The following is a 24,518-nucleotide window of genomic DNA, read 5'->3' as shown; positions in this document are numbered from 1 at the left end:
CAAGTGCTAAGCATCTCTCGGGGAACTCCTTCAAGACTGTTGGAAGACCATTTCAGGTGACTTCCTCTTGAAGCTCATCAAGAGAATGCCAAGAGTGTGCAAAGCAGTAATCAAAGCAAAAGGTGGCTACTTTGAAGAACCTACAATATGACATATTTTCAGTTGTTTCACACTTTTTTGTTATGTATATAATTCCACATGTGTTAATTCATAGTTTTGATGCCTTCAGTGTGAATCTACAATTTTCATAGTCATGAAAATAAAGAAAACTCTTTAAATGAGAAGGTGTGTCCAAACCTTTGGTCTCAAACTGATATATATATATATATATATATATATATATATATATATATATATATATATATATATATATATATATATATATATATATATATATATATATATATCAGACAGTTTCATCGGATGCACGCGCCTGGACCTAAGTTAACTTCCGGTCTGTGTTGTTTATATCGGTCTGGCTGCGGTGTCTTCTACAAATGCAGTTAAAGGCAAGGTGATGAGTAGACTGAAGTTGGGCTCAGGTGGTTGTGCTGCGGGATGTTTCCCATACATTTATTTATTTTTGGAGACAATTTTAAAACTGATCGATTTTCAAAAAGGCTTCGTTGAATAAACATGAGTAACGTTACGTACTGCAGGTTTAATAATTCCTAACATTTATATGTTTAAATATCAAAACGAGGCACAGGTGTTTTTATATCGCTGTATTTCTGAAGGAAGACTTGCATGTTATATGCCTGATAAAGCAGCGTGTGAGCGTACCAGCTCTGCTTTGTTTACAGCTGTTACTGGGTAAACCTCTATTTCTCGCACTTTATGTCTATGCTTTAAAACATCTCCTGCTGGCAAAGGATGAATTTGCATTTTCATCAAGTCCGCCTGATCCTCATTGTTTTGACTGTAGTAACAAGGGCTGGGATGATACGCTAATCTGCCAATTCAATACTATCCCGATACTTGTGTGCCGATTCAATATATATTTATAATTATATATATATATATATATATATATATATATATATATATATATATATATATATATATATATATATATATATATATATATATATATATAATTTAGCATTGTGATTATAGTTATATAACTATTGCAATTCGTGACTTATCCAAATTGTCTGTAAAATGATTTAGGTGGTTTGTGGTTTGTTTCTGTAGATTTGAGGGAAAGATTAAAAACAAGGAGGTCTGGGAATGACTGAAGGGAACTGACAGCAGTGCGGGAAGGAAGTTATCACCAGAATGTAAGTTCTTTGAGAATGTGTGCATTATTACAAGTTGAGTTTTCATTTAAATGTGGCAATGTACACAACTGGTCAAAAGTTTTAAATATATTTTAAAAGTTTAATTTATTTCTATAATGCACAGCTATATTTTCAGCATTAATTACTCCAGTCTTCAGTGTCACATGATCTTCAGAAATCATTCTAATATGATGATTTACTGCTCAATACATTTTTCTGATTATTATCAGTGTTGGAAACAGTTGTGCTGCCCAAACATTTTGTCTACACTACAGTTATATTTATTTATTATTTATTTATTTTATTTGGGGGGGTGGGGGGTGGGGGGTTGGCTAATAGCAAGAATGCATAAAATTGAAAACCAGTGGTAGAGAAGACTTTTGTAATTTTACAAAAGATTACCTTTTTTTCAATGTTTTGAACTTTGTGTTTTATAAAATAATAATGAAGAAAAAATTCAACTTTCCAGAAATGCTAAGTTTTCTTCCCCATCATTTCTAATATGCGGTGCGTTTCCCTAAAACCAACTTTGGTCACAAGTTCCTTCTTTACCAATAGAGTTCAGTGGAACTAACAACCGTAGTAAGCTAACTGCAGATGTGATTCACATCATGTATGTCATGAGCAGATGTACACTTTGATCTTAGCGGCAATAATGCGATTGGGTGCATGTAAATGCACTGATTTGTGATAATCAGCAATGTTTCCCGATCAGCATATCAGTATATGAAAAAGATCATGTGACACTGAAGACTGGAGTAAAGTTACTGAAAAATTCAGCTTTGCCTCATAATTATTTCAATAAATATGTTTAAGTATATTCAAAAAAAGAGTATGAAAACTGTTATTTCTTTCTTTCTTTCTGTTTTTTTTTTTTTTTTTTTTTTTTACAATTTAAATTTTCTTTTTTATCAAATTAATCTAGCCTTTGTGAGCAGAAGAGACTTCTCTTGAAAACCATAAAGAAAAGATTCCAGATTTTTAACTGGTTGTGAACATACATGAGAAACATTAACAAGATGATCCTCCCTTTCAGCTCAGAGGATGTTGACAGTGCAGGTCCAGGATGAAGAAGAGGAGGAAGAACACGTTTAACAATTTTCTATAAGCTTGCCATGTGTTATGATAAAAACAATGAACATGACTACAATAATATGCTAAATGTTATTAAAAGATTCCAGTTTGCAAGAAGTCTGAGTGTCTGACTCTACACTAGAGGAACTCTTTCATGAAGAAGATCAGGTGCTGAGAAGGAGCCTTGTTCTACAGCACAACACTGCAAGCCTCCTGTCCTTCCCTCAGAAGAGCCTGTCTTCTGCTGCTAGGGTAAGAAACACACTCTTCCTCTTCTCTATCAGCTGTCCAGCACCTAACTCTGCCTCCTCAGCACTGTCTGAAAGAGTCTTCTCCACAGTCAGTAATCACAGATCACCGATTCTTCTGAGAAAGTCGATATGCTCATTTTCTTAAAAAACTTTGTTTTTTCGGGTGGGACAAATAATACAGGAGAGATGCTATAAATCTCTATATTGTTCATTTTTCATATCTTTACGCTTTATGAATGTTTTTCTTCTGAGAAGCTCAAAAATTATGGTTCTTTGGTAATTGTTATATTGTTTAGGTTTATCCTCTGATAGTGAGCACAGAGCCCTGATCATGACATGCAAGAAAAAGAAAGAAATCATGTCCATGATTTACTAATTCGTTCCCTCTATGTACTATGCACGATTACTTTTACATTTCATTGATTTGCTAAATCGTATGCACAATTTACTAATTCGTTCTCTTGATGTATAAATAGTGTACACGTTTTAGCAAATCGAGGGAATGAAATAGAAAATCGTGCGCATGAATTAGCCTAATTTTTTTCCTGCATGTCGTGTAATTAAAGCACATCACCACCAGACATTTATACCAGGAGCCTCATATATGACGCTCACAGTTTTACTTTGTGCAGTATCTCTGTGCAGTATCTGCTGAATTGTTTCATATCTATTTATCATGTATTTTTTGTTGCACTAAATTATGTTGTATCAATAAGTTTACTGATAATTATTTTTAATTTTCATTAATAACGTCATTAACCATCTCCCCATCTTTAAGACAAAAATGTTCTATTGTTTATATTGTGTAATCTATGAATTGATGTGTTTAGTTTTCTGTGCTCATAACTTAGTAACATTTTGCATGTTTAAAGAACAGGTGCGATGTTCAAAATGTTTTGGCTTCGTATTTGTACAAAGTAGTGCTGAATAAATATTGATTTGTGAATGAATGCAGTGTGTTTTTGTCTATTTTATATTACAATGTAATGTTTTTGTATTTATTTGCATTGCATGTATGTAATTAATGTATTAACTATGAATCCCCTATAATTAGATTACAATTAGATTTCATAAGGTTTATTTTTAGCACCAGAGATGGATTGAGTTTATTAGTTCTTTATGTATTTCAAGGTAATGGTGAGGTGAAAATATGAATTACCAATATGATCCTGTAATGTCACGTCCTCATAACGTGACAGTTTGGTCGTCAGGACATACTCATCGCGTTCCAGCGACGTTCCACTATAACGTCGCCACGACGGATATGGGAATCACAAAGTTACGTCACTGGAACGTTATGTGGTACGTCGCTGAGACCAATATGGTATTTTATAGGAACGTCCTCATAACGTGACAGTTTGGTCGTTGGGACGTACTCATCACGTTCCAGCGACGTTCCACTATAACGTCGCCACGACGGATATGGGAATCACAAAGTTACGTCACTGGAACGTTATGTGGTACGTCGCTGCGACCAATATGGTATTTTATAGGAACGTCCTCATAACGTGACAGTTTGGTCGTTGGGACGTACTCATCACGTTCCAGCGACGTTCCACTATGACGTCGCCACGACGGATATGGGAATCACAAAGTTACGTCGCTGGAACGTTATTTGGGATGTCGCTGCAACGAATATGGTCTGGTCCAGTTACGTCGTCACAACGTAACTGTGTTAGCTGGGATGGGATTTGGAACACTGGGAACATGGCGGCTGCCTTGGAAAATGAATTGGAAGTAGATAACGAAGATTATTATTCTCTGCTCAATGTCAGGAGAGAGGTAAGAAAGTGGATGTTTCTAAGAGGAGCATAATTAATCTGCGTTGTCGAGATCTGCACAGAATGAAGAGAGGCATGCGATTGCTCTTATCAGGTGACAATGTAGGAGAGATCCTGCTGTTATCGCATAGCCTAGACTGTTACGTGCCGGTTGCCTTGGGTTCTTAGATTTGACGTTTTATGCACGGACAACTTTCTAGCAGTCTTTCTCAGCTGTCAAATTTATTTTATATCAGCCATCTGAATTTTGTTTATTAATGTTTTATATGTACGTGCGTAAAATAGTCTTTGGTAAAATGCCCATGATAGCTTATCTCAGAACCCATTCAATATTAACGCTGGAAACGCAGTATACTCAGTATTAACCCAATAAACATAGGCTAAATAAAACCTTTAAATGTACACCTAATTATTGTACCTACTACCATAATACAACTTATTCATTACCGATCATTCAAATAAGCAAATTCTGAGAACGTAACGGTCGGGAATTAGTGATGTTACGTTCAACACCGAAGCTTGTATTAAAAAACAACAACACATTTCGCATTGAAGCACTGAGCGAACCTCAGCGCCGTTTCCTTTACGTTATATTACATTATGATGTCTTATTAACATTGTTTTTTGTTTGTTCGTTTGTTTGTTTTTATCATAATTTATATATTGATTTATATGTAAATTTAATTTATGAATTTCTGTTTTATTTATTTGACTTATTTTAGTGCCAGTACACCGACACAACTGAATGACTTTAACAATGGCCATAATAAAATATAATAAAACAACGAATCAGTTCCACATGTGAAACCACTGGCTGTAACGGAACATTTGGAATGTTATTTATTTTTGTGACCACTAGATGGCCACAGCATAAATTGTTTTAAAAAGCAAAAATACAATTAAAAATACAATTGACCTATCGGTAAGCCCCACCACCCTTAGTTACTGTTGCAAACTCTGACAAATGCCTTAAGGGGCGGTCACACTGCTCTCTTCGTTCCATTGACTTCCATTCATACGCATGTGAATGCGTCAGACCTGAAACGCAAGCTCATGCGAAAAATTTCGCATTTCGCTGCATTCCAAAGTTCAAGTTTGGTGAATTCTGACCTGCGAATTCGCATCACGTGTGACAAGTAGAAGAGCACGTGACTGCGTGACCTCTCTGTACTGAAATTAAAAAATGGAGGAAGTGCTAAGTTTAACCGTAGCGCAGCGTAACATCTTTAAAAGATTATAAAAATAAAATAAAAATAGCTGCATGGTTCGCGGTGTCAATGGGAACAGGAAAAGATTTGAAGGGGACACATTTTATAATTTTTATTTTTGCGATGTGCTTGTACCGTCTTATGTGAAGGTGTCAAAAGCATCTTATATTGTTCTCTCTCTTTCTCTCCGTCGCAAAAGAAACAGTACAAGCACATCGGAATCCATGTTGTAATAACTGAGGGGAAACCTTGGCACCTAATGTTATATCCTGCTCCCGCCCATATTCACAGCGGCTTCCGAAAACATTTTGCACGTTCAAAGTCTAGTGTGACCACCCCTTTATTCAAATACCCACATTTGCGGACTTGGCCAATTGAGAGCACGTGCACGCGACAGGAAGTATGTTTGCAAGACTGTCCAGATCTTAAAAATGCCAAAGCGCAGTGCCCTTAACGCACACTAAATTCACACTCCAGAGAGGTATTCAAGGCTTAGTGCATCCCATTATGCATCATGTTGTGGAAATAAATCCCGAGACTTTTTGCCAAGATCATGAGAGGTCACGGAAACCTTTCCCATGTAAGTTAAAGATGCAATGTGTAATACAAACCAGATTCCAAAAAAGAATCTGAAGTCAAAATGGGCAGAGGATCACCAATTCAACCAATGCTGGGGTGAAAAATAGTGGAGCAATATCAGAAAGGAGTTTCTCAGAGAAAAAATGCAAAGAGTTTGAAGTTATCATAATCTACGGTGCATAGTAGGGCTGTGCGATATGGACAAAAAAAACCTATCACGATTTTTTTATAGATTTTGCGATTTCGATTTTAATCACGATTTTGAAACACACAGACATGCTTTATAGTCATAAATGTATTCAGTATACGCATCACTGACTCGCACGCAGATTTCCTTTGCTCTGTTAACAAAACCAGATGCGCGTGCTCAGATCATAGACTGTATAAGGCTCAGATATATGCTGCCTTACAACGTGTCTCCTCTCATTCAACCTGCGTCCTGTGCACTCACAACTCTCTCTGTGCTCACGCGCAAGATATAAAAAATCCTTTTCTGTTCTCATCTTTTTACCGCGTGCAGTGTGAACGTTCTGTTCTGTTCTGTTAACATGGGCTCGAAAAAAAGGCTATGCATAACAGACAGAGTGTGTGTACCTGAAGTTAGGCATATGCCCAGTGTGCTCTGTTCTCGCGCTACACTTAGGTTCGCTGCATCCCGATTGGTTCAGATAACATACTGCGGGAGGTCAGGACCGCAGAAAATCGTGCTATAAAGCGATTTAGAAATCGCGCACACTCAAATCGCGATTTTATTTCAATTTCGATTAATCGCACAGCCCTAGTGCATACTATCATCCAAAGATTCAGAGAATCTGGAACAATCTCTGTGTTTAATGGTCAAGGCCAGAAAATCATACTGGATGCCCATGATCTTCAGGTCCTTAGACGGCACTGCATCACACACAGGAATGCTACTATAATGGAAATCACAACATGGGCTCAGGAATACTTCCAGAAAACACTGTCAGTGAACACAATACACCGTTGCCGGCTAAAACTCTGTAGGTCAAAAAAGAAGCCATATCTAAACAAGATCCAGAAGCGCAGGCGTTTTTTCTGGGCCAAGGCTCATTTAAAATGGACTGTGGCAAAGTGGAAAACTGTTCTGTGGTCAGACAAATCAAAATTTGAAGTTCTTTTTTGGAAAACTGGGAAGCCATGTCATCCGGACTAAAGAGGACAAGGACAACCCAAGTTGTTATCAGCTCTCCGTCCAAAATCCTGCATCTCTGATGGTATGGGGTTGCATGAGTGCGTGTGGCATGGGCAGCTTACACATCTGGAAAGGCACCATCAATGCTGAAAGGTATATCCAAGTTCTAGAACAACATATGCTCCCATCCAGACGTCTCTTTCAGGGAAGACCTTGCATTTTCCAACATGACAATGCCAGACCACATACTGCATCAATTACAACATTATGGCTGTGTAGAAGAAGGATCTGGGTACTGAAATGGCCAGCCTGCAGTCCAGATCTTTCACCCATAGAAAACATTTGGTGCATCATAAAGAGGAAGATGCGACAAAGAAGACCTAAGACAGTTGAGCAACTAGAAGCCTGTATTAGACAAGATTGGGACAACATTCCTATTCCTAAACTTGAGCAACTTGTCTCCTCAGTCCCCAGAGGTTTGCAGACCGTTATAAAAAGAAGAGCGGATGCCACACAGTGGTAAGCATGGCCTTGTCCCAACTTTTTTGAGATGTGTTCATGACATAAAATTTTAAATCAACTTATTTTTCCCCTTAAATTATAAATTTTCTCAGTTTAAACATTTGATATGTCATCTATGTTGTATTCTGAATAAAATATTGAAATTTGAAACTTCCACATCATTGTTGAAGTGCTCCAACTTTTTTGGAATCAGGTTTGTATTTACAACGGTCTACTTACAGAAATGCAATATATTATACATAACTGTGTTTTCAGATGTATATGAAGACCTTACTTAATAAACCATCATGTTTTTATTACCTTAGATTGAGCTATTTATATGTACTTTGGCCCTGTCCCAAATGGCACACTCCGGACTTGTGGACTTCCTCAGAGTCCACACTTTGGTGACATCATGTAGTGCAGACTATAGGGCCCTTGGCGCAGGTCCACGAGGGCGCATTGAGAGGTATTTTTCGGACAGACTCGATCGCAACGGTCTGGTCTGGTTGCTTTTGCTTATGCCACCTGGGCATTAGGCAATATATATGCTTATTTAAATAATGTATACAGTGGTAATAATACATAATGTTCCGTTTGAACAAAGATTAAAATTTTAACACATAATAAACATATGCGTGAGTTTCAGATGAATTTACAGGTTTAAATATAAATACTAGGTTTACATATGACTCAGTAAAGCTCTGACATTCGGTTCTAGGGTTCTAGAGCGTTTCAAGGGTACAAAGGGGGCACTGCTGAGCACACTTCAGAGCGTTTCACGAGTTCACCCTTACAGTACATCTAATCTGATGGTGAATAGTAGGCATATTTTGGCATGCTGTCTGGGGGAGGGGTCTGGGCCCGGAGCACAGCCTGAACCCAAATAACACCCCCTATTCCTAATTTGGGATAAATAGATTAGAAGTGAGGAGTTGGGGTGGAGGAGGGATGCTGAAAAACTGTTGTGTGACAGGAGGTAGGAAAACTGGATATATATACACTTGTGTGCTAGTTAAGATGATTAGCTAAACGAGATGCACCTGTGCTAAATCGGATGATTATCTGATCTTGCTCCTCCCGAACTTTGTTAATAAAACCATATTAAAATGCTGAATGGGATGGCCTACAGACTCATAGACTCGGCGAGTATGTGCAATTTAAGTCCACGAGACCAAAACTCCACATGAAAGTCCACACAGGACAATACAGTGCCGGTCCCCTTACATGCCACTATGTTTCTACCGTAGCCCTAAACAGTCAAACAGACGGTCACTTTCTTGTTCTTATGAATAAAATAACGGACACTATGAAAAACACGTTCATTAACATATGCATGGGCATGGGCGATGGGCAAATGGGCATGGACATCGGATGAACCACAGAAAAGCGCATTCAGAACTCTTAAAAGTTTGCTCACTAAAGCTCCATTCACGGCACATTATGATCTTGTTAAAGAAACAGCGGTATCAGTGGATGCTATCAGCTACGGTATCTGAGGTGTTTTACTGCAAAAGCATGACAACAGCTGGAAACCAGTCGCATACTGTTCTAGAAGGCTGACAGGGTCCGAAACAAGATACACCCAGAAAGAGAAGGAATGCCTCACAGGCTTATGGGTGTGCAGAAGGTTCCAGGTGGGTACTTGGTGGGCAAGGAGACATTCAAATTGATCACGGATCACAAGCCACTAATACCACTGCTCAACAGTAAAGATCTAGACACCGTGCCAATGAGATGTCAGAGACTTTTGATGAGACTCATGCGGTTTAATGCAAAAGGGGAGTATGGTCACCAGGCAAAACCTTGGTTGTTGCAGATGCGTTGTCGCGAATCCAGTTAAACACTACAGAGGACAGTCCCCACAGAGAGTTCAACTTTGTGTGAACTCTTGAGTTACCCTTCAGAGAACATTGTAAGGAACCTAACATCACTAGATCAGGCAGAATAAGTAAGCCTCTGGAGCGGCTGAACCTATAGAAGAAAAAAAAAGAAGACAAAATAAAAGTGTATCGACATACAGTCAGTAACAGATTATTTTTTGAGTAATGTGACCAGGGTTGGTAATAACTGAATGTAAAATGAATGTCTGTGAATGCTATGTGTAACAGCAATGGCAAAGTAATGTAGTGTTTAATTTTAAATATATTTTTTTTTCTCATAGTCGATGTGTTGGGTAAATATATATATATATATATATATATATATATATATATATATATATATATATATATAATGTTAGAGCTGTGAATCTTTGGCAAGGCAGCGATTCGATTAGATTACGATTCACAGGTTTTCGATTCGATTCAAGAACAATTTTTGCAAATTTACAACGATTCAATTTGATTCGATTCACAATTAAATTCGATTCGATTGTAACGATTCGATTCTGCATTCTTTAAATGCATTCACAGGATTATTTCAATGCTTCTACTAAATTCTTTAAATGCTTAGTCAGGGGGCAAATTACAGTAGCATTTATGGTTAGAGAACCATAGGTTAGAAAAAATAAATAAATAAAAAACTTTTGTCCATTGTTAAATGCTAGTTTAATGATGCGACATAGCATACGTAAAAAATTATGTAAGCCAAGTTTTTAAAAAAGAGCTTAAAGAGTATTATGTACAAGCTAACATTTTGTCACACCAGGGGCGTAGCTATAATTTCAGAAGTGACAGAAATGTCAAATACATTCATTTTATGTATGTAGCCTAAATAATAATAATAATAATAACAATTATTATTATTATTATTATTATCATTATTATTATTATGATTATATTTTTTTTTACAAGGAATCATCTTCTTTTTTAATTACTTTTAATTAGCTGTAATAAATCAAATACACTGCTGGACAATATCCAATAAATCAATAAATCAATCATTTGTAATCGATATTTTTTTCCTAATGGCAATTTTATGATTGTTTTATATCCTAGGCTACATTTAATTAGCAATTATTTAAATTTTTTGCACAGAATAAGGTAGAAAATATACTTTATAGTTTCTGTACTGTAATAAATGTCAATTAGCACTGCATCATTCATAAATTGTTTGTGTTTTTTTGTTGTTGTTGTTTCATCAGTTCATTCTGCTTTTATTCAGTTTAGCTGCAGCTATAGCTTGGCACGTCTATGAGAGCGAAATCGCTTCTCTTTCAGTGTGAAAACGTCTTCATCTTTATTTAACTTTTCCTCTCCATCAGTGAACGATTCTGAGAGAAAACGCGCCAGATGTCTGTTTGCTAATGAAACAAATGCTACTTTCATGCATCTGATTATCAGATAAATCTCGCGCTCTTATTTCAAGGTCGTTGTTAATGCTGTGGTTAATTTTAACAGTTTCCTACGTATATTCGGTTCATCCGCATTGTTTAAACACATGTATCATTCAATAGATCTGTGCGTATGATTTAGACACTTACATTTCTGCTCCGTCCATGCAATAAATACAGCTGTCGACGGCTCCGGTAACTCCGTCGGTAAGATGCAGAGAGCCATTGACAAACTACAGAAAAGTAAAACTGCTTCATGTTAGCATAACTGGCCACAAGTCCTATAGATCACACGTCAGCTGCGTCAGAGACGAACGGAGCGCGAGCGCAATCCTGTGACAGTCTCAGGCGGTAAACAGTCGAGCGCGTGAAGGACAGATAAGAGGCACGATTCACGAACACTCTTCAAGGTCTCCATTAATTCGTGCGTGTAGTAATTTAATGTGTATACATTTTGAAAGCATTGAATCGCTATAGAAATCGCGATTAATTCGATTCTTAGCATTTTGAATCGATTACTGTCCAAGATCGGCGATTCAAGATTCAAAAATCATGTTTCATGATCGATGCATATGAATCGACAGGGTTTGTAATCGATGCATCGAGAAAACGAGTGAATCGTTACACCCCTAATGAAGGCAGCGTACACTCTTCTGTGTCAGTTGCGCCACAAGGGTACATTTTCTACGTGTATTTACGCTTTGATTTTAAAGAAAATAGCACATTCTTGTGTCGCGGCTGACACAGAAGAGCGTAAGCTGCTTGCGTTCAGCAAAATATACTCCAACATTCTTCTACAAAAGTAGTCTCGTTGCTTTATAACATTACGGTTGAACCGCTGATGGCAGATGGACTATTCTGATGAAGCTTTTCATACTTTTCTGGAACTTGACAGTGTATTTTACTCGGCAGTCTATGTGACAGTCACAAGCCTCCCGGTTTTCATCCAAAATATCTTAAATTGTGTTCCGAAAATGAATTAAGCTTTTACAGGTTTGAAAACACATGGGGGTAAGTGATTGATGACTAAATTTTCATTTTGGGGTGGAGTATCCCTTTAAAGGGTTAGGTCAGATGCGTGATACTATATAAAAAAGCATGTAACATAAAATACTGTGGCTTGGTTGGCATGATACACAGTCCAATGGTCTAGCGAAATCCAATTTTAAACATCTTTTAGTGTAACCATTTTATGACACTTATATTGCCTATTTGAGCCAATGTAGATGAATGAAGTTATCTCAGGATGAAACCGCCCTGATTGTAAAGCAAAACGTGACTGGCCATCCACCTTTTTCCTGATGTAAAGTGGAAAGGTTGGTGATTGAAAAGCATGCCAAGGCACAGTCTTACCTGAGCAGGACAGCCAATCAGAAGCCTGGTATCAGGGTGTGGCTGAAATATTCAGATTATGTTGACTCTGCTTGATATTCCATCCATCCATCAATCTTTATATCTGTAATCTACTGTATATCTATTTCATGGTCCGCAGGCTACTCAAGAGGAGTTGAAATCCTCGTACAGGCGGCTTTGTATGCTGTACCACCCTGACAAGCACAGAGACCCTGAGCTAAAGAGGCAGGCTGAGCAACTCTTCACCTATGTACACCAGGCGTATGAGGGTAATTATTACAACTCTCCCAAGGAATGGACCCTTTTCACAAGACTGTAGTGATGCGTTTAACAGTCATCAGCATTGTAAATCCTAAAAAGTTTTTCATATTTGTATTTTTCCTTGTATTATATCACCTTTGCATCAAATTACAAAAACAGAAAACCTGTTAATGCTAATGCAAAGGCATTTCTAATGCAGCGTCTATGGGAGGGATGGTTATATTGACATCGTTCTCTCTTCTGACTGTCCTAATCAGTCTCTCTAAATTTATTTTCCTTTCATTGAAAGTCATGAAAACCCTATCGTGGAGATTTTCTTTTGCTATTTGAGCAGATGGGAATGCAAAAAAATATATTTGTGGTACTCTCCCATTCAATGCTCTTCAAGTTAACCAAACTATGACGACTTCCATTGCTTAGAAACCTGATATGTGAAAAGGTTCGTAATATGACAATTTTTAGTACACAGATTAAATGATTTTTATTTATTCATTTTTTAAATGAAAGGCCAAATAACCATAAAGCTTAATGTATCATATTTAATGTATGATTTTCTGAGGCAGAAAATTTGTTGTACACAATTGTCTACATGCCTTCTTCAGTTGTCTGATTGATAGTTCATGTTTTTTGTAGTTTTTTTTATTTTTATAAAAACATTAAATTAAAATAAAAACCTTTAATATAGTTATAAAACTTCAGATCATAGTTTAGGTCTTTTTGCTTCGAAATCTTTAATTCATTTTATAAAGTAAACTTCTTATTGCAAGGTGCAATTCTTACTATTAACAAAGCATGGACTGTGATACATGATTGAAAAACTCATATTTTGCTGCTTATAAGCTCTAATAAACCGCTAATATGATAATAATAGGCATGTTAACAAGTAACTAGTTAACAGTAAGAATTGCTCCTTATACTAAAGTGTTTATCTATTTGACCTCTGCTTAGTTCTCAGTGACCCACAATCCCGAGCCATATATGACATATTTGGAAAGAAAGGCCTAGAGGTGGAAGGTTGGGAGGTTAGTTTGATCTTCTGCGTTCACATTGTTTATTCTAACTAATATTTGTATTACTGTGTGTTGCATGTGATGCTAATTTCTCGTCCGCTTGCTTGATCCCTAATATCTTTAGGTGGTCGAAAGGAAGAGAACCCCCGCAGAGATCAGGGAGGAATATGAACGTTTGCAGAGAGAGAGAGATGAGAGGAGACTCCAGCAGAGAACCAACCCTAAGGTGGATATTCCAGACTAGAATGACAGCGGGAGATAATGACAAGACTGGTTTTAATTTCCCAAAATGAAATTTTATTTCACTGAATCTCTTAACTGATGTAACTTCAAAGATTCAATATTAGCTATTTGTTTATAGGACAGATAATTGCAGTCAAATCTTTGCTTTTTTTGCTGAAGGTGATTGAGGACCACTTTCTTGTTTGTTTTTGGTCTTTTCTCTTTTATAAACCTGTTTGCACAAACAGTTTGCACATTGTAATTTATCAGGAAAGTTTGTAACACAGGGTCTTTAAATTTAAATTTTAAGGCCATAAAATATCTTCACTATCTAAAATGGCATAACAAATTCCTTTTGGAAGGTCTTAATTTTGTGAACGGAATAACGGGAATCATGAGACAGTCAGAGTAGTTTAATGTCAGTTTATACCACGCATTTTAGAGAAGTAATTTCTTATGATCTACTAGTTACTGTATAAATAGAATACTGCAGGAATTATGTCGTTTGGAGACCAAAACCTATAAACAAGTTTTAGCCCTTTCAGGTCAGTACGTTTTTTGATTGGATAAATTCCTGAAAGAACTTCTGTTGACATAACCTTAGGATATTTTTTTTTCATTTTATTCGTCAACATCAAATACATCAACAAATATTTTTTTTGCCTTGGCAAAAGGTTGCTAGAACTACTAATCTACTCACTAGTTCACTTTCACAGCCTTGTGTTTAAAATCACACGCTTACAAACTGTTCTAACTCGAGGAAAATGTTTTTTTTAATGAAGTCTGAAAGTTAGTGGTTGTGATGCGACTATGGTGTTGCTTATTTAGGTTTTTATTTCTACCAATTATATTTAGGTTTCAAAATTCAATTTGGGTTAATTTGTGAAGATTATGATGATGAACAAAACAAAAAAATCTGATGCTGACTTCTGGGTCAGCCTGCAAAAATAAGTCATCGGTGCAGCACACTATTGGGTTTGTTCTGCACAGACATACAATATAAAATGTATTTGTACAGGTCCTTAAAAGATCTTCAATTTCATTTAAACTTTGCAGAAACCCTGCATATTTCATATCACAGAATTGGTCAGAATATGTTTTTTGTACTCATCATTTTGTCTCTTTTCATTCAGGGGACAATAAGTGTTGGTATAGATGCAACAGACCTCTTCGACCGATATGAGGAGGACTTTGAGGATGTACCAGGAGGAGGTTTTCCCCACATTGATATCAACAGGATGCATATTTCCCAATCCATTGAGGTTAGTATGTACAATAGAGCGTAACGTGATGTCGTTATCTCCCTAATGGAAGCCCGTTCTGCCACTGAATAAAAAAATAAAAGATAATTGCAACTTTTTCTCTCACACTTCTGACGTTCTTGCTACAGTTTGCTATATTGCAAGTTTGAAGACAGAATTGTGAGATATAACAATTCTGTTTGACAAAAAGTCAGTCTTCTTTTCCCCAGAATTGGACCTTATAACTCGCAATTGCGAGAAAAGTCAGAATTGTTGCAATTATGTGTTTATTTCTCACAATTGTGAGTATATACTTCACAATTCAGAGAAATCAGATATAAACTCGCAATTGCAAGAAAAGTCAGAATTGAAAAAAAAAAAAAGCAGAATTCCAAATATCTTGCAATTCTAAATTAGTGACTAACAATTGCATGTTTATAGCCACTTTTCCACCGAAATAACCTGGAACAATTTGTCCCAGGAAAATTTTTACCCCAGACCTGCTGCTGTCTGCATTTCCATCGCTGTCTAAAGTAATGAGAAAATTAAGCAAATAGTCTGGTGACATACGTAGGTCTGGGCACGTTTCTCAATACCAAGTACGCAAATTTCGGACTTGCATCCCCATTAGTTTGGACTTGCGAGTTTGACTCGGGAGTGAGAAGTCCCGTGGATGGGACTACGCAATTCTGGTAAGTCTGCAAACAGCAGCGTACGTGATAACGTCTGTCAGCTCACCTTGGCTACTGCAGTTTTCCTCACTTTATTTACAATAAGACGAAACATGATTTCAAACACAGCTGTCTCTTCCTTTTCATTTAAACATATAAATAGCCGCAGAAATGTAGTTCAGGGAACAGACATACATTACAATGAAACAAAATATTAAATCAAACGGTATTGCTTCTCTTAATTTTCATTTTAATTAGAACAATAGAATAAAGACCAAGGAATACCTGTTAGATTTATCCAAAACAAATTATATCTTATGTTTAACCACTAAAGAGACATCAGAGCCAACGGCAAATGTCAGAAGGGCTGGCAGAGGTGAGGCTGCTCTCGTCAGGATACATGAGATCTAAGATCCCACTGATCGCGTGGAGCTCACGTCTCCGAAATCGGCAAGGCACATTCTCAAATCGGCACTGTCTTTATAAATAAATCCCAGATATGAGTTTTAAACAACTACATTCTGCCCTGAAATATTTGTAAAACTACATTTCATGACACAATAACAGTAAAATTTTACACATTTTGCAAGTAAATGTTGGTTGAAATACAATGCTGCGTGAACTCAACCAATCAGCATGTTCAGCGCCGAAGTCCCGCCCCCGAAAGTTCCAGACCTCTGAAAAAGTATAACCTCACGAGCAGGGACTTTCTGAGGGGCAATTTTTTACCTGTAACTTTATTTAGATCCTGGTTCCTGTGGAACACACCGCGTACCATCCCAAAGTCACTAGTTCTTGGGCAAAGTTCCTGCGGTGGAAACAGGGCTCATATCTCAGTTCTGAGTAAAACACAATTTATATCAATAAGAGAAATTGTCAGAATTGCTAGATGTTAACTTGCATTGTGAGAGAAAAAGTTAGAATTGTGAGATTAAAATTACAATTACTTTTTAAAGTGATGTTTATGTTTGTCAGGCGCCCCTAACCACTTCAGATACTGCTGTCCTCTCTGGATCTCTCTCAACACGTAATGGCAACGGGGGAGGAAATATAAACCTTTGTGTGCGGCGTGTGACCTCAGCAAGAGGCTGGGGAGAGGCGAGACTCTTTCCAACATATCTGAATTTTTTTTATTTTATTTTTTGTGGTATGGTTCTGATGTTCCTGTTTGTTTGTGTGTCTTAAGCTTGAGTTTGGTGCAGGGGACATTAGAGGACCTTTATTTGGGATGAAAGTGTTCCGTAATGTAACTGCCCGCTGGTAGGTGTCCATCTGCGTGTGATGAGGCTGATTTGTGTTTCTATTTTCTGGGAATCTCATATAAGTTTTGTCACCTAGCTTTGTGACTGCCCAGTGGGGATTACAGTTCTCCTCACGTGGTGTGCAGCCCAGTGCCACTACAATGATGGCCCGCCACCTGGACCAGAACACTATGGGTTACCTGCAATGGCGCTGGGGAAGCCAATCTGCCATGACCACCAGCATTGTCAGGGACACCAAAACAAGCCACTTCACGCTGGCCCTGCAGGTGAAACCTATGCAGGGGTACACTGATGATGGTAATTTGTTTAGTTCAAAACAAAGTTAATGCATTAAGAATGCAATCCATCTGTTCTTATTCCTGTTCCTCAGCTGGGTGTTCCTCATTCCTACCTGATGATGAGCTATCAGTACAAATTCCAGGATGAAGACCAGACTAAGGTCAAAGGTTCTATCAAGTATGTGTTTTACCTACAGCTTACAATATAGATGGCCAATCTATACACATATATTTACTTCGAAATACTTCTATTTTTAAAGAATTCAGAATATTCAGTGTAGGTAAATATTCAATGCATTGCCCAGAGTCAGTTTCAAGTAAAAACATCGGTAGCACTTTATTTTACAGTCCTGTTCCTCATGTAAATACTATGTCTTATTATAGTACTTACAATAACTATGTAATAACTAGGTACTAACCCTGAACCTACCCCTAAACCTAACCCTACCCCATGTAGTAACCTTGTGTTATCAGAACTTTCTTAGATAAATACACTGTAAGTACACTATAAGTACATGTTAGTACACGTACTGTAAAATAAAGTGCAATCAAAACATCTTCTCTGATAACTCAGTCTTTGTATTCAACAGGACTGGGTTCTTTGGCACTGTGGTTGAATATGGTGCAGAGCGCAAGATCAGTCGCCACAGTGTTCTGGCTGCAACTGTCAGCATTGGTGTACCCCAAGGAGTCTCCCTCAAAATCAGGTTAGCACTGACCTGAGCTTAACCGCAATAAACACAGCTCAGCAGAACAGCAAACTAACCAACTCCGGCTGCTCGTGGGTGGTCTATTTATGACAGTCATTTTCTTCTCTCTACAGGTTGAACAGAGCCAGTCAAACCTACCTCTTCCCTATTCACCTAACCGACCAGATTTTACCCAGCGCTGTGTTTTATGCCACTGTGGGCCCGCTGGCCATCTACTTAGCTGTCCAGAAGCTTATTATTATGCCTTATGTACGATCCCAGAAGGAACAGTGAGTTATTATCTACAATTACTGCCCTGAAACCGCCCATTTTCCTGAAACCCGTCTTTACATTACCTCAGTTTCTCCGTTGATGAAGGGCCCTGACTATTTGGTTGTTTACAGGGAGTTGGAGAAGCAGAAGGAGGATTCAGCTTCAGAAATTGCTCGGAGGAAGCAAGAGGCTGAAGCTTCCGTGAGTTAAATAAATACATAGACAACAATGACCATCTCCCTGTTGCCAACACAATCAGCCATTTATCAGTGCATATATGTTTTCTTGTGTTGTCATTTCTTTGGTTTTTAGGTTTTGTTGATGCAAGAGTCAGTGAAGAGAATTATTGATGCTGAGGAATCTAAAATGGGTTTGTGAAATGCACTTTTATGTTTGTTTTTTAATACTTTCAGATACAAGTTAAGCTGTATGGACAGCATCTGGGTGATATACTGGTAATTACCACAAAATCATTTCCATTCATTCTAAAAACACACAAAAATCGCAGAGTAAAGTCCCCGATATACTTTTAACGTAATAATAATTTTCGAACATTCCAACACCCCCTTTTGCTGGAGGCGGGTGCAGATTATTGTAAACATGACTCACGACGCTCGTGCGTATGCCCTAAACACAACAACGATGAAATTATGAACTGTAGGCAATCTAGGTATGAGACGATCACCAATGGTCAGAATATTATAGACAAAGGAATAAAGATTATCAGCAGTTCAGAGTCAAGTATCATGTTTGCAATACAAAAGAACCATAATCAGTCCTTTATGGGAAGTGTGAATCTCTCATAGTTTTGCTACTTTATATCTTTACACTTTACCTTCATTATTTTCATGGCTTTGAAAAACATGTCTCGGATGTTTGTCTGTGTCGCTTTTTTTGGCTCTGGGTCGTCGACACCCAGCTTCATTGTAATTTCTTTCTAGGAATTAAATGCTTTTTATGAATCTGTAAAGTATGTCCGCGAGTGATCATACAGGTGCAGATATAATCTGTGACAGCTCAGCTATTCAACACTGTAGTGTATTCATGTGGCTAGTGACTAAGCTGGAGATATAGTTCTCTTGCCTGACCTCTGTTAAACGAGAAACGAACCTGGAAAAAAAAATTGCATGTCAAAAAAGGTGGAGTTTCAGAACACACCCACCAATTGGGTAACCGCCACAGACCAATGGAAGCTCAAAGGTGTTTAGGATCCAAAACAAACTCCCCCAGAAAGATTGCTTTGGTCAGCTGTTTCGAACTGTTGAAACGAAATCAAAACAAACTTCGTTTCAGCCTGATTTAGTTCAAAATGGCGTCTTACCAGTTCATTCTTCAATTTCGTTTGAAGTATATCGGACCTAAAAACCCTGTTCACACCAAGAACGATAACTATAAAAATAACGATAGTAGCGTCCACACCAGCAAACGATATCTTCTGTTTATTCCAAGTGCACACTCGTCTGCTGCTTTAAATTCTTGAGCACTTTACAGCAGGATGGATTCTGATTGGCTGTCAATTTCTTTATCGTACATCCGCTGGAGAAAAATTGTTTCTCTTTGTCTTTATCATTATAGTTGTGATGTGGACTCTGCTATTCTTTAATATTGAGAAAGATTTTTAGAACTATTTCTTTATTCGAATTTATTATCTTTATAGTTATCGTCCGTGATGTGAATGGGCCTTAATGTAATAAAATATTTAAGAATATAAGAATAGCCAGTATATCCATACAACATTAAATATATACAGTTGTGCTCATCAATTTGCATGCCCCTTGCAGAATATGCAAAATGTTAATAATTTTAACAAAATAAGAGGGATCATAAAATACCATGTTATTTGTTTGTTTAATACTGTCCTGAATAAGCTATTTCACATAACAGATGTTTAAATATTCTCCACAAGACAAAATAATAACCGAATTTATAAAAAATGACCCTGTTTTTCTGTTTTATAATAGTTATACATGAATCCGTTCCATTATTGGTCCTGAGCAGATCACCTGCCTGCTGTTCTTCTGAAAAATCCTCCAGCTCCTGCACATTCTTTTGTTTTCCAACATTTTCTGCACATTTTAACCCTTTCCAACAGTGACTATCTGATTTTGAGATCCATCCTTTTACATGGAGGACAACTGAGGGACTCATACGTAACTATTATGTAAGAAGAAAACATTTACTGATGCTTGAGAAGGAAACACGATACATTAAGAGCCAGAGGGTGTCAACTTTTGAACAGAAAGATGGTGTAAATTTTTCTTCTTTTGTTTATAAAGATCATATTTTTTCATTTGGTATTGCACTTAAGAAGCTACATAAATACTTTTTTAAACATTTTTCCCAGAAGACAAAACAAGTAGAATTTACCCTGATCATCCAGTTTGAAAAAGTTTACACCCCCCAGCTATTTTGTGTGAGCAGTTGAATTGCTCAGGACCAACAAGGGACTCATGAACAACTATCCCAAAATACAAAGACAGTTGTTAATCATCGAGGAAACCATACATAGTATTACGATTCAAGGGGTCATTTTTATAAATTCAGTTATTGTTTTGTCTTGCGGAGAATATTTAAACATCTGTTATGTGAAATAGCTTATTCAGGACAGTATTAAATAAAAATAACATGCAATTTTCATGATCCCTCTTACTTTGTTAAAATTCTTAACATTTAGCACATTCTGCAAGGGGCATGTACATTCATGAGCACATCTGTATGTTACTTTTACACTTTTCTGTCCCTACAGCTTAAAATGAAACATTCATTTTAAATTAGCAATGTGTTGCAAATCAAATTTTTTTTTTAATTCTAGGTCTCCTCATTCTAAATGCTTGGTATGGCAAATTTGTGTCAGACAATAGTCAGAAACCTGAGAGAGCAAAGGTCATTGATGTGACTGTCCCGCTCCAGTGCTTAGTGAAAGACTCTAAACTCACCCTTACCGAAGCATCAAAGGTCAGACATGTTCAATTCAATTCAATTCAATTCAAATTTATTTGTATAGCACTTTTTACAATACAATTGTTACAAAGCAACTTTACAGAAAATTGTGTTTCTGCAATATTTAAGTAGTAGCTTATGGACATGTAAGACATGTAAACATCAAAGGGCGCTTTACATCAGTGAGCTGCTTCAACTCTTGCCAAGTTCTTTAAATTAAGTTCTGTCTCATGTTAATCAGGCTGGCTTGCCAGGGTTTTATGACCCATGTGTTGGAGAGGAAAAGAGCCTAAAGCTGCTGTACCAGTTCAGAGGAGCAATGCACCAAGTCTTGTCTGGAGACACAGAGCCTCTTAGGATACCTAAACAATGTGAGTACTACAGAACAAGCTGTGAATGTCATATGGCAAAAAATGTAAATAATTTTATTATATATACATGTGTGTGTGTGTGTGTGTGTGTGTGTGTGTGTGTGTATATATATATATATATATATATATATATATATATATATATATATATATATATATATATATATATATAATATAAATAAAAAAATAAAAAATATATATTTAATAAAATATTTACATAAATATATTTTCTGGGTTTTTTATTATTTGAAAATATTAACATTTAAAAAAATATGTCTTCCTTATATTTCAGTTCATTCACATATGTCACTTCTGAAGAAAAACTGTGAGCATAAAACATGCTAGTAGGCTATTTTAGCCACGTTTGTTTTGTTTTTTTGTATATGAAGGTTGAAAATTGCTGTATTTTCAAAATATTTTTCATTGGGTGTCACTGGTTACAATGTTTATTTAGCATATATTTTAAAATATATATTTTGGCTAGAAGAAGTAGCAATTTTGCTGTATGGTTCATTGTTCATTCAAAGCTCATTTAAGGAAAGTCTGTTTTCTCTCTCTTTTCATTCAGCTCATAGAATCAGTTCAGAGACATAGGAGTCTACCACACATTGGAAGAAAGAGCTCAATGGACATCAAAGGAACATAAAGGGAAAGTCAGACATCAAGTGATCTTTATTTCACGTAGTCACCCGTGTACCACCTTTGTGTCGTCTGTTTCTCTTATATCCCTTACATATATCGTCAATAGGTTGTTTGGTTCGTATTGTGCATAAGGATGATTTTTGATTATTGCTAATTTGGGAAAAAGGTTTAAAGGGTTAGTTTACCAGAGAATGAAAATTTTTCATCTTCTACTCACCCTCGAAGCTTCCTAGGGGCATGTGACTTTCCTCTTTCAGAATAATCCAATCGAAGTTATATTAAAAACTGCTTGCTTTTCCAAGCCTTTAAATTGGGGTAAGCAGGTGTTTGTTGTCATCAGTTCAGAAGACGTGAAATAAAGTGTGTTCATCTGTAATAAAACGTCCCTCACACGGCTCTAGGGGGAGAAAAAAGGCCCCCTTTAGCCAATCCATGTGTTTTTGTAAGATAAATATCTATATTTCAAATGTAATAAACACTTTTTTTCTCACTACTGCTGACTGTTGGGAACTGGAAGATGTGCAGACGGATGTTGTAGTTCATCAGTGCTGCGTGGTTAGTGACAAGCGCAGAGAGAGAACAAAACAAAACGCTGGTCAGATATTAGAAGCACGAAATGAGGATTTGTGAAGAAAAACGTTGGAGGATTTCAAAATAAGCCAAGAGGAGAATGGTTTTCCTTTGCTAAAGTAAGGAAACTTTGTTTCTTTTGCTCCTACATTTCCAAGATGTGCGCAATGCTTGCATCTTCAATCTTTACCCTACATGTCTTCCACATCCCACAGTCAAAAAAAGTGTTTATTACGTTTAAAATCTGGAACATTTATCTCACAAAAATGCATGGATTTGCTCCAGGGGGCGTTTATTCACCCCCCAGAGCTGTGTGAGGGACGTTTTATTACAGATGCACACACTTTATTTCACGTCTTCTGAACTGTTGGCAACAAACACCCGCTTACCCCCATTGAAAGGCTTGGAAGAGAAAGAACAGTTTTTATAATAACTTTGATTGGATTTTTCTGAAAGAAGAAAATCAAATACACCTCGGCTGTTTCGAGGGTGAGTAGAAGATGGACAAATTTTCATTCTCGGGTGAACTAGCCCTTTAAATGTAATACCAAGAAATCTTAAAAAATAGGCACCACAACTTTTTTTTATAGGATTCATTAGTTCTTCCTTCAATCTGTACTCAAGCAGTATCAAAGATAGTTGCACAGTATATTCTCCAAATGTAAAATACTTAATGAAGTCAGCAGTATTATATAGTCAGAGGTCCAATGAATCGGAAAAAGGACAGGGTGTTGTTTTTATTTGTTTAGCTTGTCGTTCTTAGCATCTGGATCTTTTTGCTTTGATAGCAACTTTCCTCCGGTTTAGTTTTCTTAAGTTTTACGGACTTGAAATGTCAGCAGCAATGGTGTAAAACTACAATGCCTTTTGGTTATTGAATGTGAGAGTTTAAGCAGAGTATGAAAGCTCTATGTTCAGAACAGTATCATTTTATTTAAAGATCCATTATTTCAAATGATCCTGAAATGAACCCACTGAAGCTTTGTGTTCTTTAAATGTGCCATGCCCCTTTTAATTTTTCATTGTTTTGTTAGTGCTTTTGTCAGCAAGTGGGCAGTGCCTGCGTTATGTTCATTTGTAACGGTCTTTCCTGTTGTACCTTTCATCTGTTGGGCTATAAGGGAAAAAATACATTTCAACAGCAAATTAATTTTGTTGTTGGAGTATCAACAATAATATTTGCATTTAGAATTGAAAAAATGCAATCTCCCAGATTCTTTGGTCTGTGTTAAATACATGAACTGCTGACAGGCCATTTAACCATTTTGGCATTTTCTGATTTGTAATCAGTGTCGTTTTACCCTGCACGTTTTAGCATAGTTCATATTCATGTTCATGGCTTCTTCAAGCCACATTTTGCAACTTTGAAAGAAACTGGTGTTACATTCCTACCTAATGCAAAACCTTACAAATGTGTAAATGTAGTCAACCTGAAGAGTAATTAAATAAAAAGTGAAGAAACCTATTTGATTTGAATGACTAAACACATACAGGACAAATCAAAACATTATACTGAATGTGTGTGGAACCAAGTCAATGTAGTGACATTTGTTTACATTCTGAGATTCCCCCATTAAGGTGATCCATCCCTTCCCTAACCTCTACACACACACAAACTTTGTAGCTCCCATGAA

The 24,518-nt window shown here is 36.9% G+C and overlaps 1 protein-coding gene and 1 long non-coding RNA gene across 2 annotated transcripts; both read left to right on the top strand.

Annotated features, from left to right (window-relative positions):
• LOC113111334 (uncharacterized) lies at positions 1-2,360 on the top strand. Its single transcript, XR_003293298.1, has 3 exons — positions 1-56; positions 1,195-1,280; positions 2,317-2,360. It is a non-coding gene; the product is annotated as an uncharacterized LOC113111334 (long non-coding RNA).
• A 1,832-nt stretch (positions 2,361-4,192) lies between these two features.
• On the top strand, positions 4,193-22,545 carry dnajc11b (DnaJ (Hsp40) homolog, subfamily C, member 11b). The gene is made up of 16 exons (XM_026275108.1): positions 4,193-4,387; positions 12,594-12,723; positions 13,664-13,737; positions 13,850-13,951; positions 15,081-15,209; positions 16,835-16,957; positions 17,046-17,119; positions 17,198-17,387; positions 17,492-17,577; positions 17,990-18,106; positions 18,223-18,378; positions 18,493-18,562; positions 18,674-18,731; positions 21,174-21,316; positions 21,543-21,672; positions 22,241-22,545. Exons 1-16 carry the CDS (start codon positions 4,226-4,228, stop codon positions 22,264-22,266), a joined length of 1,770 nt encoding a protein of 589 aa, XP_026130893.1. The 5' UTR covers positions 4,193-4,225; the 3' UTR covers positions 22,267-22,545.
• Positions 22,546-24,518: the final 1,973 nt, after the last annotated feature.

This window comes from Carassius auratus, chromosome 11 (assembly GCF_003368295.1).
Source record: "Carassius auratus strain Wakin chromosome 11, ASM336829v1, whole genome shotgun sequence".
In the NCBI taxonomy this organism is placed as follows: Eukaryota; Metazoa; Chordata; class Actinopteri; order Cypriniformes; family Cyprinidae; genus Carassius; species Carassius auratus.
Note: the sequence above shows the minus strand (reverse complement) of the source record. Positions and strands in the feature narration are given on the sequence as shown.

What these genes read in the sequence shown, in the direction of transcription:
- dnajc11b (XM_026275108.1), top strand. Translation starts at nt 4,226, where the DNA reads ATGTCGCTGCAACGAATATGGTCTGGTCCAGTTACGTCGTCACAACGT. An exon ending in TGTACACCAGGCGTATGAGG is followed by an intron (nt 12,724 to 13,663) that starts GTAATTATTACA and finishes ACCTCTGCTTAG; the next exon opens with TTCTCAGTGACCCACAATCC. An exon ending in CAGCAAGAGGCTGGGGAGAG is followed by an intron (nt 16,958 to 17,045) that starts GCGAGACTCTTT and finishes GTGTGTCTTAAG; the next exon opens with CTTGAGTTTGGTGCAGGGGA.